The following is a 16,412-nucleotide window of genomic DNA, read 5'->3' as shown; positions in this document are numbered from 1 at the left end:
TGTGAAGAGCTTACACACTCTGACTATATTCTTTAATAAAAATGCATGCAGGCATATTTTGCTGTTGTTCAATATTCAAAATTTTTAATTAGAATTTTAATTAAATTCTTTAGAGCCCCCTTTTTTTTACTCATGTTCCATATCTTTCCATAATTTCTGTCTCAAGGCTTGAGGCTGTGTAGTAAGAGTGTGTTATCCACTGCTCAGAATGTCAGTGGTCTGACCCCCAGCTCTCCTAGTGACCTTGGACAAGATACTGAAACTCATATTGTCACTTATACATATGGTTGCTTTGAGACGTCACAAAGATTAAAAAAATCATATGTGCAATGGCAGCCTTTTGTTGAAAATCTCTATATTGATCTTACATTTTCATTTTTTTGCTACTTTTTATGCTAGATATTGTTACAGTGCTACCCAATGTGAGTCACTGCCACATGTGAACTGCACAGGTATTGTTTATTAACCGTTTTACTGCATATATGTTCTAGCTGCCTGTCGTGTCTGTCACTGTCTATGTAGGTTGGACATTTGTGAGTTACGGACACAGTGATGATCAACATATCTCAGCTGTAGCTCTGAAACACAGAATTGTCTCTCACACTCCACTCTTATGGCTTTTATACTGTATTGTTGCACTGTCACCTCAATGTCATTGCTGTCAATGTTGGCTTATCTTCTAGTGGGGACGCTTGGAACTGAGGCCTTGGTAACAAAGTTGGCTCATGTACACTGCATCTGTCTAACAGTTTATAATCAGTGTGTCTCATCTGAGTCTACTACATCTGCAAAATAAAGGAATCTGACTTAATGATCGAATCTTGCACATTCAGGAGTCTTCGACTGATGTGTTACTTTCCTTTGCTGATGACTGCATTTCATAAGTTAAATCTGATCACAGTTATATTTCATGTGGCTCAGTGCCCTTTAAAGTGCTCTTACACCTTTTCCAACAGTGATTACTTTCTCACCTATTTAGAGGTGGAGCAGAAAATCATCTCCAGGGGGAAAACCAATTTAAAAGATCTGCAGAGGCCCTGTTTCCCAAGCACTGCAGGGGCATAAGGCATACTTAGAGTCATATCAATAAAGTTAGTATACAACTATATTACCCAAAATATGATTTTTATAGTAAAGTTTAATATAATTACCTTCAGTTACGTCAGACCTTTCAGTGGTTATTAAGGAAAAATGCAAAACAATCACGGGATTCACTCACAACAATCTGAAGACGTCTTACATTTTGGGTCTCTGTGATAAGCAGCTGTGTAAGATTCAATATTTTCTTTCAGTGTAGACTACAGATCAGTGGCCAAAATTAAATAAAATAAAGATGTTGTGGCGCACAATTTGTACGATGACTAATGGATCTTCTCAGTCTGAATTATAAAAGAGAACTTTTAATATTTTAATTCAGGTTTCCCCTTTTTTCCCATGTGACAGCACTTCCTTCATGTCGTGATTGCAAACCCTTGTTTTTCGAGTATTCTTGACCTCAACTGTCTACATTATTTCTATCTCCCATCCTTTATCTCCTTCGCTGTCTCTAACTTAAGCTTTTTAAGTGTTCTTGCAAAAGGTCAAGGTCCTTCCACGTTGCATGCAGCACCACCTAAATAAACTGTCTCTGGAGTCTAGTGTAAGATGATATAGACAGAATTGATATTGATGATTTCTGGTCATTCCGCCAGGCTTTGCTGCTTGCTGAGGCATGTTTGCGCTCTTACACTACTGTATGAGAGGGGATGAGTGTAATATGAAAAGATGAGGAGTGAAAGCGATAAAAGAAGTTACCTAAATTATGGATGGGGCTGAAAATAGAAATGTGATTGAAAAATGAAATATGGGCAAGGATCTGCTGTGTCATCTGCACCAAATAGAAGATGAAGACTGATAATGTCCTTCAAATTTTTTATTTGTGTGCTGTGATAAAAATGTAGGTTAAATTAATGTAGCTCTTCTTTAAAACATTCATTCATTACAACTTTACAGTGTTTGCTGGGTATCAACCACAGGTATCACAAAGTCACCAGATAGATTTATCCAATACTGGCAATAGAAAATGTAGAACATTTTGTAAAAAACACTAAGGGTCAAGGATTCTACCTTAATTCATTCTCCTCCTTAAATCCAGCATTATTAGTGGAAACCGTGGAGAATTTAAGATGTATCCACCTCTGCAGATACTACACAAATTGTGAGCTCGTTTCAAAATGAGCCACAAAAGAGAGATTTTCTTTAACTGAAAACGACAGCTTTGCTCTAAATTCTGCTTTTCCAAACCATATTCATCTTCCACGCTAAGCCACGAACTTACATGCGTGGTTAAAAAAGATTACTAACAGCTTTCATTATAATGCAGGGAATTACCGCTATAATAAAATTAAGTGGAGTTGTCACTTTTGGAACAACATCAACAATAACAGGAACTGTGGTATTATGGAGGAATTTATTGTAGAAATCACATAGCAAGCAGACTGCAACTCAGCCCGCTAAAATGTTGGAGAACTCTAAATGCATTTCAGAGAAAACATCATTTCTAGGGTTGTACAGTACTTGTTCTGTGGGATAACTGACAAATAATGTTGGACAGGAAATTGTGCTTTTTTACTCTGCCACAAAATTGTACTATAGTGGTCTAGTATATAATCACACTTCAGTTTATCCACCTCTCTCACTTAATAAGCATGTCTGCTATTTCAAAGAATCATCAAAATAATTGTGGTGGCTTTTAATTTTATGTACCGTGCAGTGTGGATGAGCACCACCATATAAAGATTTAAATAGCTATTTAACATTTCAAGCATTTTCTCAGGCTGAGCAACAGCCCTGTGCTCAAAACACTGCACGGCTAATAAAATCCTTTTTCCTGTGGGTGTTCTGTTTGGTGAATCCAGCACCAAATCCTATTCCCACCACCATGGTAGGCAAGTTAGCAATTAGCTATCGAATAAAGCCAAACATCTTGTAAGGCTTAGATATTATCATAATATGAACACACTGTCCCAGTCTTGGCCTCTCTGCATTTTGTTCCCTGTCCATTTTAGAATTCAGTTATGACTTTATCAACTGTTTTTAAAGCTTTTAATGGGCAGGCTCCAAATTTGATCATCAACCTCATTTGCTTACATTCACCCCTTTAGGTCTGATCTGCTGGCAAAGCTTTCTTACATATCCCAAGGCCACAGAAAATAAAATGACAGAGCCTTTGCAGTTGCCGCACCTCATTTGTGGAAATAGTTACCACTTGAAATAATAAGTACTCTCTTCATCCCTGCTTTAAGTGTAGGCGCAAAACCTACCTTTATTCTCTGGCCTTCCAGCTGTATCTCTGCTTGTCCCCTGCTGTGGGTTTTTGTTGTTGCTCGTATGTGTAGTCTATGCTGTAACTCAGCTTTATACATTTATAAGGTTATCATATGTGAAAGCTGGGCATTTATCTGCTTGGATTCAAGTTCAGCTACCTTATAGTCACTAAGATGGATTTAAGTAAACTTAGTCAGCTTTTAAGTAAACAAGGAGAGAAAGATATTCATGATATTGGCAGGAGGTTCACTGACCCTTTACTTAGTAAATGCTGGAGCAGGCAGAAGGGGCCCTAAATAAGGAGGCAATAACTGCTTAAAAACAAACAAACATGCCACTGGGAATGGCTTTATTCCACACTAATGCCTTGATTAGTTAACTTTTTTTTATTATTAACTTATACTATAAAGTCCACAAATCTCTGACTTGCAGAATACATATAAGAATGAAAGTCTTCAGGAGACGGACGTCAGATTTGGGCAGTTGACAACTGTGATAAACACACTGGTCTGAATATGAGTGGTATGCTCACTCCCACAGATACCGAATTTAACACTCTTACAGGGTGTCATAAACCACCATCCTGCCTCAGGAAACAGCCACAACACGCTTCTCACTTTATCAAGCAAAGCAGACACATGGATGAACTGTCTCAGACATTATCTCATTCACAGGCCCAAAATCAAGCACGCACATACATGAAATCTGGAAGATCTGCTGTTCGACTGCTCATCGTGACTCGGAGCGAAACAGCCTCATTAAGAAAAACTATTTGCTTGTTGAAAATACATTTGTACTTCTGAGCACAAAAAAACTGTCAGGTCACTACTAAATACATACATAAATAAATAGCATTTAAAAAATTAAACTAAAAACCTAATACAGTATATTACATTTCTAAAAATGTGGATTTTTTTTTGTTTTCTTTAAGCAGAAAAACTCACCAATAATCACTGCCTGGTGCAAAATCTACATCAAAGTAAAAACTGCATCCTAAGCGTGACTGTAGGAAGGATTCATTTCTTGCTAGATCAGCACATACAGTAAACTCGCGGGGATTTAATGAGGACTTAGTGGTGTTCGTCAGAGACATGACTAACAGTACTAAGTATATTCTTTGAACATGTGTGTAATTGTGAAGTTGTCATCTCTGGATGGGCAGCCTCACCCTGAGCTATTCTCTCCATCATGAGAAGTGAGTAATGTCTGTGAAGAACTATTATTACTGTCTCCTGAGGGAGGGAATTAGAGATAAGCTGCAGTGGGTTCTGATTTCAACGAGGTTCAAGGGAACAATGACGGTTAAAAATAGTCTCACATTTTTGGGTGAAAATAGGGAAACAGAATGTGCCTATTAGAGTGGGGAGTATCTTGCATATTAAAGTCAGCGCTCATAAATCACTAATGACTAATAACAGTGTAGTTTCTGATGGTGATGATGTGTCCTTCTCATTTTTCAAAATCTTCTCACAGTCTCTTGTCCGTTTACAGTTTCAGTTTAACTTGGACACTAATCATTTTAATAGCATTTCAGATGTGTTACAATATTTTACCAGCAGCAATGGGTGCATGTCTGCCTTTATTTAACTTTGGATTTTCACCCTCAGTCTACAGAGGCAAATCAGTTACTCTCAAAATTACTTTGAAAAGTCATGGAAATAAATTGTTTACCATTTTCAAGTATTGGAAATTCTTTTAAATAGCTTTAAATAGTTAAAAATACATGAAGCCAACTCTACATAACATTTCTGATAAGAGATATAAGAGAAATGTTTCAGTGTTTATCAGGATTGAAATGACAATTCGAAGGGGTATACATGTGATGAAGTGATGACCTTTACTTCACGAGAAGCCGCCTTATACATTTATGTAACATTGGTTTTTGTTCCCAGTTCCTGCTCATATAAAGACATTCCATCTACTTACTCAATACAGAGAGGGCATGGTGCAACATGGTGAAATCAGTGTTTTCTTACCCCTGGCTATCTTAAAACCATGAAAACTGATATGAGAAGAGTTTTCTATGGACTTTATAGTCTTTTAAGCTTTTTACTTTACGGATCATTCTCAGGCCATCAAGCAAAAGGACATTTGTTAGTTGTGTTTTGAAACATGGGAGTTTGAATGCAACATGGCTGTTTGTGCCAGACTGGCTGATCTGAGAACAGAAACTGCTGATCTACTAGGATTTTCACACTCGCTACAACCAACGCATGCAAAACAGCATCTCTGACTGCACAATACGTCACATCTTGAAGCAGATGAGCTACAGCAGTACACACTGCACGAGGTGCCACTCTCTCAGGAAACTGAGGTTACAGTTTGCGCAGGTCACTAAAACCCAACAATAGAAAAGCAAAGCAAAATAGAAAAAGTCGCGGTGGTGTCAAATGTCAGGACAGCCTACATGAGAATTTTTGCTGACCATTACAGTACAATGCACCTATCTTCTGATAACTACTTCCACCAGGCCAACATACCATGTCACAAAAGCTTAAATTGTTTCAAACTGGTTTCTTGAACATGAGAGTGAGTACTGTACTAAAATGGGTCGCCAACAAATCTGCAGCAACTGAGTGATGCTATCATGTCACTATGGATCAAAATCTCTGAGGAACGTTTCCAACACTGTTAAATTTATGCCACAAAGCACTAAAGCTAAAGTGAGTCCAACCTGGTACTAGCAAGGTGTATCTAGAAAAGTGTCAGGTGAGTGTACATAACTGTTTAGTTGGTTGGGAATTTTATTTCATGAACAGTATTGTTGGAATTAAGATACTCGTTTTGCAAAAGAACAGCTGCCCCGTTCCCCAGACAGTTTGGTACTCACTCCTTCATGCTTCAGTGATTTCTATCAAGTGACTCATCTTCTCTTTGCCAAAAGAAGATGATTTTTTTTCTAAACACAAATTGGACAAATGCAACCATTAAGTTTACTGCAATATGCGCTCAGTCAAGAAATCAAAAAGCAGTAAGCTCCTGCATGTTCTCAGTGCTTTCAGTAAATTGCCACTCAAGAATATTTTTATTATTTTAACTTAGTGATGTTGCTGACATCCTGAGGAACTGATATCAAGACAGACGATAAATACAAGTGTGGCTGTGTAGAATTACAAAACAGTGATTATATGGTCAACTGAGGATTCCTTGTCAAATCAGGAGGTAACAAACAAGGAATGCTGCTCAAAAAACCTGATCTCACGATGAAAAAAAAAAACCTTCACTCAGCATCCACAAAAGGGACATTGATTAAAAGGGTTTAGTAGTGTTTGTTAAAAGAAATTCACCCTTCTAAATATCACCCATGTTGATGCTGTCTTGCCTAACGTTACAAAATTCACATGCTAAGATCTCTAAAGCCAACAAAGTGTGTGTTTCATTTTGTTGCCTTAATCTTGAAAACTACAATGAGCTTCTCAAGGTCAATCCAAACTTCTTTTATGAAATTTTAGGTGCAAAAAAAAATCTTATCAGACATTTGCATATAACTGTGTAATAACTAGCACGTGAAATTTTGAGTTAAGGTATCTCACAAAACATAGTTGCAGCCACATTTGTGCCATTTGAAGAAATTCCCTCAAGCCCCTGACAGCGGGAAGCCACTCAGCTAACAAAGAAATAGTCCCAAACACAGCCCCCTGTGCTTTTATCAAAATCTGTGTGACATAATTCCTCTGGACACCTTGTAAAATATTTATGCTGTTGAAAGGCCAAAGGTGTTGTTTACTTACTAAAACACATCAATCTGATCATCAATTCTTCTATCTGTTATGCTTAAGCCAGGAAAACCAGTCTATGGACAAATGGGACCAAGAAGATACTTTAAGAAGAAGATACTTCATATTGTGAGAAGCACAATCCAGCCAGTGGCACTAAGAGAAAGGGCAAACGTCCAAAAACACGTCCACCATCTCATGGATTACTGCCTGGCTGACAGATATGCCACAGTATATGAGGCTGGGCACTGGTCTGTCTGATTTGGTGATGTGCAGTACAGGAGCTCCACAGGGGACTGTTCTGTCTCTATTCCTGTTCGCTTGTACACCTCAGGCCTTCAGTACAAGTCAGTGTCACGGCACTTACAGAAATACTTTGCAGTGGTTAGATGTATAAGTGATGGGCAGGAGGAGTACAGAACACTAGTGGATGATTTTGTGGCGTCGGAATGATTTTGTTCTGAATGTAAATAAGAAGAGAGAGATGGTGATCGCCTTCAAAAGGAAGAGGTCCACGTCTATCCTAGGAAAAAAATGTTAATGTGTTGGAAGAGTAAAAATACCTGAGCATCCACACTGACAACAAACTGGAGTGGAAGAACAACACACAGGCCGTATACGAGAATGGGATGGGCAGGCTCTATTTCCTAAGGAATCTGATATCCTTCAATGTCTGCAGCAAAATGATGGAGACTTTCTAGCACTACAGTTGTGGTGAACGGAGTGTACTTTGCTATGGTTTGCTGGTGGAGCGGCGATGGAGCTGGTGGCACCATAAGACTGAATAAACTGACTAGGACGGCCTGCTTTGTGATTTTTCCATTTTCTTTATGAAGCTATGGTAGAGAGGAGGTCGCTGAACAAACTGTTATCCATCATGGATAATCCTGAACACCCTCTGCACCACTTAATGGGCAGGCAGAAGCAGTCCTTCCGTCTCTAATAGACTGCCACAAGTACAGGAATAGAAAATCTTTCATACCTCCTCTAATCACTCTCTGTAATACAATACTCCGTGTGTCTATAAAGGGGTCCTCAGCTAGTTAATTTTAGCATTTATTCTTTTAAAATTCAGTGTTTCTTTGTTTATTTTTTATACTCATTCATGTTATATATTGATGTTCATTGCTCCATACCACAGTCTTTTGATTTTACTGCGGGAGTTTGGCCTATGCAGAAGAGCAGTGGGGACAGAGGATCTCCTCGGTAAATCACGCACTTGATGGTGACTTACGCTATTGGCTTGAACGTGGCCTCTAGTGTTGTTAGCATCCTGCTGATCTTGTATAGTTCCCGGCATTCCAGGATCCACGTGTGGGGCATTGAGTCAAAGGCTTTCTTATAATCAATCCAGGCGGTGCACAGGTTATTAGCCAGTAGTTAGATGGGACCGGTACATATACGTTTTATTCATAATATTTTGATATACTGCATTACAATGATGCTAAGATTACTAGCATGACTACTATTATCACTACATTTACTATTATTACTGCTATTTTACTATTGTTGGTTAATTGATATTATTATTATAATTATTCAGGTGCTGTGACAAATTAATTTCCCAAGTGTAGGATGAAAGTATTTCTTATCTTAAAATATAATGGCACTCAAACTGTTACAATTAAGAGGATAAAAGGTATGGATAGCCATTCATAAGGATGAAAAAAGCTAAAACTCATGCTGAATAGCATAAATACTGAACGAATTTACACCAGTCTGTCAAACTTTCTTGTCATAAAATAAATAAATTGTTATGGTTGTTATAATAAAGCAAGACAAAGTAGATAATAAAACAGGAAATGTACAGCAAGTCCCAATTATAAAAAAAACTGGTGTCCCAAGTATGTGGTTTTTGAAATGAAATAAAAACTTCCATAACTTATATTTACTTTTTTTTTTATTAACTTTTGCAATGCAACATTATATTGGCCAGTGGATAGAATGATAAATAACTTCTACTGAAAGGCAATGCATTTTTTTAAACATTTTTTTATCCATCCTGTCTGTAAACAATGAATGACCTTGTTAAAAATACCCTCTTAGACCTTCTGGCCGCTTGTTTGCATCTGTTTCTATGAATTATTTTGATTTTCATGAAAAACAAACTATGTTACATAATGTTTGCTAAACTGTGTATAATAAATATATGCCCTTTTTACAGCAGACAGTTTGACTTTTCTTATTAGGAAAAGCACAGCACGGGACTCTGAAACCAAAGAAGGCAAATGAAATTCAAAATGCTGTAAGCTCCAAGCAATGTACTTGTACTTTTAAATGACGCTCAACTAGCTGCTGTCAATTTTACTCTGCCAGTCAACTGTCCTCTTACAACCTCACATTGGTATTAGACACAAAGATTCAAAGATATATATAAATATCACTGAGCAAAGAGAAGTCTGCAAATGGCTTCCTTGAGATGTCAGACAAGGTGAAGCCAGTCATCAATTTACAACAGACTGAAGAAAAAAATCATCAAGATACGATAAGTTTAAGCAAAAGAAGTGTTTTTAGAAAGTAGAACGTGTCTAGATTAAGAGCAGATGTTTGTATTTAATGAGAGGATCTGTGGCATTCAAGAGCTGCTCTTGACACAGAAAACACTCCTGTCTTTTGACAGAAGATACCATATTTGGAGGACAGGTTGCATTACTAAGTTATCAGCTAATTTCAGGAACCTTGGTTAGCAAGCTACATCCGTAAACCATAAGGGTGCATCAGCTACCTACGCCTGTGCTTAGCAAAGACTAATATAACACTAGTATTTCACCAAAACTGAAGCACAAACGTCTACGCAAGCGGCAGAGAGGTCCAGTTCAGTGAGTCCAATTACCAGAGGTAAGGCCTTGAAGACACCAGCTGCCTGCATCAAGACATCTGTCTATCCAAGTGACCGCTCCCCCAACTTCAGAATCCAGATGGACGAGTTTTTGGGTTGTTTTTCTTTTTTAATCACCCCTGCAAACAAAACAGGCCTGCACATTCTATCAAATCTTAATCTTGTTCACAATTTTGGCTTCCCACTATTAAATGAATGCAATTAAACCAGTAACAAAAATGCATGTTCCACCAGCACAACACAAATCAAACTAAGTACTGAGTACTAAGTACTCCTAAAAATCAGCCTGACGACGAGCCTTCATGTGCCGATCACAGCTATTCCCTGCACTGCGCATTTGAAGTTTCCTGAGTGTAGTCTGGAGGAGTAACACTACATTAAAAGTCAGATATACAACAGATAACAGACAAATATAAAAAAAAAAAAACGTCTGACACAGTAGAATGTGGAAAGCTCATCCCTTGAAGGAGATCATCATCCACTGTTTGAAAATACTTTGGATTTAGTGCAAGAGATCCTAACCAAGAAGAAATCATATACAAAGAGTGCTGCAGAGTTGTGTTTGCCTGGAAACACACCACAACCTGCAGTATAATGCATGAAGGCCAAGAAAAACAATACAATGTTTCATGGTGATTGCTAAAGTAAATTGCCCAACATCAGCTTAAATATCCATAAAAGCAAGGCTGTACAGCACGTAAGCATATCCATCCAGCTCACAAAGATGCACTGAGATTACAACACATTCCCATTCCATTAGGTCAAAGATAAGTGTCCACCAAACATGGAGAGTAAAAAATGTTTCTGAAAAATGGTCACTTAATAGACAAAACACATGTTATAACCAAAATCTGTGCAGGGGAAACAGAAAGAGATCTCACAGCCTTTCAGTGTTTTTCCTATGAGCATCTGTCACGTAGGTGCAATGAAAGAAGTGAAAAATGTTATAGTTTGCTTTTAGGAGCTTCACTTAGGTCAGGTAGTTAAACACCTTATTTGATGGCAAAGACATTTTAACTAAAAAGTTAAAAAGAGAAAGCAGTAATTTGCATTAAGCTTTGATACAATTTTTTATTTATATTTTATTTTTCTTCTAAGAAATGGGGTGAATGCATGTGAGAAGGAAAAAACAGTTTTATTTTAGTTGAAATATGTGTGCATGACCAGAGTTGTTCTAAACATCCAAACTATCCATAGAGGTAATATTATGTATAATATATATATATATATGTGTGTATGTATATATATATATATATATATATACATTTATATATATATATGTATATTAATATGCTTGTGCTTTAAAGTTGCTCATTTATTGACTTTTCGAGACAGCCTTAAGTGGCTACTAGATGAAATGCAGTTGTTGGCACTAGCTGTTGCCAATTCAGTTGCCACTTGTTCACCACCCAGACTCTTATCATGGAGCAATGCTGCAGGAATACATGCAGAAAGTGATTTGACATTGTCTTTATAAAATAAGCAAGAAGAAGTGTGTGCCAACATTTCTACAGATTCGATGAACATTTCGATGCCTTAATAGTTCTGCAGATGATGAAATCTCCCAAATCTCTAAATCATTTAACTATTTACCCATGCAGTCTTTCATAGAGTGGTGCACCCCAACCATTCCTCAAATGCTCCTTTTAGACCAAGCTAAATTACTAATTGCCAGTTAACCGAATTAACTGAGAGAGGGGCCTGCAGGTATTTTTTCACTTATCATCTTTTTGGTTATTATGTTTTTACATCGACCATATGATTTGCAAATCTTTCCATATGTTCTGAAAACAGAGTTGGAGTAAGGAGGGAGATTGCTGGTAAGCTTGCGATCATGACAGGCAAATAAGCCTGTAGAAAATGCCCACTTCTACTGGCATTCACACAAACTCTTGTCTTGACATTAAACACGATCCCTTTCGAAGGAGCTGACAGACCAATCAGAAGCACGATCGAGTCAAACTTAAACAGCTGAGACTGTTAAGAAGGGAAGTGAGAATGCGGTAATGAGTGGGAGGATGTATTTCCTGTTTGCATATGTATGCGACTTTGTGTGCACACAGGATGGAAATGCAGAAGGAGGAAAGGAGATGGTGCCTTCAAGATGCAGAATTTGTTTGATATAAACTGTTGCTCCGCTGTTGCCACCTATTAAATTGGCATTTTTTTTCCTGTATCCCTTTGAGAGAGATTAATGTGAATATAAGAGTAGAGCTGAAGTGTAATCCTGTGAATGCCCACAGGTTTAATATATTGAATTAAGCTTTCTGGGAAAAATGCCAGCTCAATCCTCTAAGAAGCTGTGCAGCATGTTGACATGAGGATATCTGACTTATCTCCAAGTATATAGTGTGGGCACTTGTGTAGGCTAATTAATAATACACAACATGACTGTAGACAGATGAGCACTGAAATGGCTCCTTTTCTATGCTGTAGCTAAGATTATGTGTATAGTGCCCTGCCTTAGATATAGTGAGGTTTAACTTTGTCGCATTTGTAGTAGTTTGTAATATTTATGGTTTTATGAGTTTTCGGAGTATTATGTACAGACAAAGTCACACGATCATTTCTGGAGTAAGAAACACTCCTTTCAGTTTCCTGAGGAGTCAACTCCAGATGTAACCTACCTAATAAAAGCAATTTCACTTCTCTGGCTGCCTTCTCCCCGTCCTCTCGGAGGTTTTTGTCAATCATCTTTGACCTCTCCGCAGCAGCTTTATCCTCGGCGCTCACCGTACAACCCATTGGATCCAAACGCAGGGGCGCACCGACCGCTTGCGCAAAAAAAAGAAAAAAACAATATGAATTTCAGAGTGCTGATGGTTTTAGTGCGTCGGCCGATGCCAGGAATAACAATGGAACAGCTTTGCTTCCAGCACTGCCTTCTAGAAAAAAAACAGCCTCTTCCACTTGCAAACAAAGTCAGCTTATCCACCTGCAAGAAGTCTGTGGTCCCGCTCTTCTGGTCTACAAGAAGCTCAAAAGGGAGGCAAATGAATTCAGAACATTTGCTCTGTTTTGTTTTGTTGTTGTTGGGTTTTTTGTTTGTTACACTAAACCTCAGATTTTTATGTGGTCCATGTCGAATCTATCAAATCCCTATGTCTTGCATCCATCCACAGACTGAAATGCCCGTGCTCTCAGCTCCACGGTAGACTGGCTCACTTAGTCTTGGCCTGGTAAGCAGCGCGTCCCTCGGTGGTGGCGACAGTGCTGCAGTCTCTTTCTGTGCGTATTTAGGCTCGCGCGAAAAACCTCAGGTAATCGTGGGACAATTGTAAGTTGTCAACCAGTCGCAGCGACGTCACTCGAGCAACTTGTCGCGATAGCCCTGTTAAATCAGGTGAACTCTCCGCTGTAGCTCGTGTGAGCGAAACCAATTACTGTGCAAACCAGCGAGGCGTGATTTTAGGAGTGTGATGTGCAGACCGCAGTAGGCGCTGTGCCAGCCTCATTCCTCTGCATTTCCCGCGGATGCAGACTCTAGCATGACAAATAAAATGAAGGACAGCAGTCCGCCCTCTTCTCACTGACCGACTGCGATACGCAGGGGCCCCTCTCCGGTCAAGGATGCACGGAGTGCTGTTAAAATGGCTAATGAGTCTTTGCGTCACATGTTTATGAAATACCTTGGCACCTAATGAGGCCGCTAGAATAGCTGACGTGCAGCGCCATCCAATGGACGTACATAGTTATAGAGTTTATCTGCTCGTTAAAGACTTAAAGGCATTGCAGCGAACAAACTTCATATAGAAGTTACAGATTATGTGCATAGTGCACTGCCTGAGGTTGGACACAAGCTGTTTTCCAAAACAAAACATAAAGAATCAAATTATATTACCGCTGAAATAATCAATCACATTTAAAATCAGAATACTTTATTGATCCCTAGGGGAAATTCTGTGGGTTACAGTGCTCCAGTACAAACAGTAACAAAAACAGACAATACAAGAAGTAAGAAAAAGCACAATATATACAATATATACATACATATAAGTCACTTACTAATAAATATCTGAATAAGAATGAAGAGCATGTGCAAAAAGGGTGTAGCTATTGCTGTATACAGTGTGTTAGGTGGATGAGTTGTACAGGGAGATGACCACAGGCAGGAATGATTTCCTGTGTCGTTCAGTGGTGCTTTTTGGTAATCTCAGTCTCTCACTGAACGTGCTCCTGTGGCTAGCCAGCATGTCATGGAGTAGGTAGGTGGGAGGAATTATCCAACATTGTCTTTATCTTGGACATTCGCCTCTCCAACACCACCTTAAGAGAGTCCAGCTCCATCCCCACAACATTGCTGGGCTTGCGGATCAGTTTATTGAGTCTGTTAGCATCAGCAACCCTCAGTCTGCTCCCCCAGCATGCAACAGCATAGAGTATTGCACTGGCCACAACAGACTCGTAGAAAATCCTGAGCATTGTCCGACAGATGTTGAAGGACCTCAGCCGCCTCAAAAAATAGAGACGACTCTGGCCCTTCCTGTAAAGTGCTGTGGGGTTTTTAGCCCAGTCCAGTTTGTTGTCTATGTATACTCCGAGATATTTATAGTCATACACAATGTCAACATTGACCCCTTGGATTTAAACAGGGGTCAAGTGTTTCCTGGTCTTCCTGAAGTCCACAATCAATTCCTTGGTCTTTGCCACGGTGAGCTGCACATTATTCTGCTCACACCACGTGACAAAGGAGTCGACCACAGCCCAGTACTCTGTCTCATCATCCCTGCTGATGCATCCAACCACCGCAGAGTCATCAGAAAACTTCTGAAGATGGCAGGTCTCTGTGCAGTGGCCTAAGTCTGTGGTGTATACGGTGAAGAGGAAGGGGGAGAGGACAGTCCCTTGTGGTGCCCCTGTGTTGCTGATTACCTTGTCAGATACACAATGTTAAAACAGACAGTTCCAATATAAAATCAAATACAATTTAAGATAAAATAATCACTTCCACTTCTATAATTTGAAGTATTCTAATCTTCTAAGAGTGAAAAACATGGCTACCTATATTTATTTGACGTGAGAGACACACTCTTTATTTTGACCATATTTTCACAGCACAATAAAGGAATGGGACATTTAAAAATAATAAATAATTTTGAACTATACCGGCTCACAGTAGGCTTATTACAGCCATTTAACCAGTCTTGGCTTTTCTTCTCTTGTAAAAAAATAAATCAAACGTTTTATTGCTGAGTTCTAATGTACCATTTAACTGCAGGGCCCTTGGTACTGCTGTAATGTCTTTAGTCTGAGTCAATATAGATGATATTCTGTTGGGTTCATTTCTATAGTACTTAAACGTAACATTAGCTTGAGCAATCAGAAATGCACAGACCTGTGCCGGTCTAAATAAAAGTCTTAATGTGTTACAGTAAAAACCAGCAGGATGTTGACATAATGAGGTCAGCAGCGACGGCTCATGATGACAAACAGTTTCATAGGAAAACTGACTGGTTAAAATGATAAGCTTGTCTTTAAAACACCCTGAACAGCTTTAAAAAACAGAGGTTCGGGGATTCCAATATTGGTAAGATCTACAGTCAAATGCAAAAGTGTTTTTTAGGTATTTATGTTTTGCTTCACAGCAAATGAACAGTATTTAAATGTCATATCCTTGAGAAATAGGAAAAAAATCTAGCAAAGACCTGACACAGGACCTGAGAGATGCATCTGGCCCTGCAGTTGATCTAGTTAGTGTTCACCGAAACCTTATCAGAAATATCTTGATGCATGCTCAATCATCCAGGTAAGTAAATTCCAAAAGGTTGATTCTGTTCATCTGGACAAAGCGTTTTTCAGTGGGAGGAACGTTTCATCACTCATCCAAATGACTTCTTCAGAGATGTCACTTGGATGAGTGACAAAATGTTTCTCCCACTGAAAAACGCTTTGTCCAGATGAACAGAATCAGCCTTTTGGGACTCATCAGAAATGGTCTCGGTAGAAGGTTGGCTGACAAGAATCCATTCTTAAACAAAGACAACAAGGAGAAAAGGCTGATGCATGACAAATTACTCAACAACTGGATCAGCGGCAACAGGTCTTACAGAGTGAAATTTGAAAATGTTGGTTCAAATTGTTGTCAGTATGTGCAGACGAGTTCAAGAGAGAGGTCCAACAGTGAGTGTTCACAGTCATCCGTGAAACAAGGTGGAGGTTCTGTCATGGTCGGAGCTGCATGTCAGCTAGTAATGTTGGGGTTCTTGTCAAAATTGATGGAATTATGAATTCAAAAAAGTACAACAGATTTGGATCCACCATGCAGTACCATCTGGAAAGGATCTCATTTATTTTTCAGCATGACAGCGATCCCAAACATATTGCCAGTACAATACAAACATACCTAGATAGCAAAACACACAATGATGCACTAACAGTCATTGATTGGCTGCCATCGGAGCCCAGATCTTAACATTACTTAAGTAGAGCAGGATCATCTTGACAGAGAATGGAATAAAAGGCAGCCATCATCCAAAGCAGAGCTTTGAATATCCTTCAAGAACATGCCTACAAATTAAGAGCAGTACATCGTAAAAGAAAACATGCACTGA

General features: G+C 38.8%; 1 protein-coding gene across 3 annotated transcripts in view; it reads right to left on the bottom strand.

Annotated features, from left to right (window-relative positions):
- gnai2b (guanine nucleotide binding protein (G protein), alpha inhibiting activity polypeptide 2b) overlaps nucleotides 1–13,463 on the bottom strand; it is a 48,925-nt gene extending 35,462 nt beyond the window's left edge. Inside the window, exons 1-2 of one of the 3 annotated variants that reach the window (XM_003448331.4) lie at nucleotides 12,797–13,462; nucleotides 12,489–12,635 (exon numbers count right to left, since the gene is read on the bottom strand). In XM_003448331.4, coding sequence (XP_003448379.1) covers nucleotides 12,489–12,606 — 118 coding nt within the window. In that variant the 5' untranslated portion in view covers nucleotides 12,607–12,635; nucleotides 12,797–13,462. Of the gene's footprint in view, nucleotides 1–12,488 lie in introns of all 3 variants that reach the window. The other 2 variants (XM_025907219.1, XM_005453526.3) reach the window with 2 other exon arrangements.
- Nucleotides 13,464–16,412: the final 2,949 nt, after the last annotated feature.

This window comes from Oreochromis niloticus, linkage group LG5 (genome assembly GCF_001858045.2).
Source record: "Oreochromis niloticus isolate F11D_XX linkage group LG5, O_niloticus_UMD_NMBU, whole genome shotgun sequence".
Classification (NCBI taxonomy): Eukaryota; Metazoa; Chordata; class Actinopteri; order Cichliformes; family Cichlidae; genus Oreochromis; species Oreochromis niloticus.
Note: the sequence above shows the minus strand (reverse complement) of the source record. Positions and strands in the feature narration are given on the sequence as shown.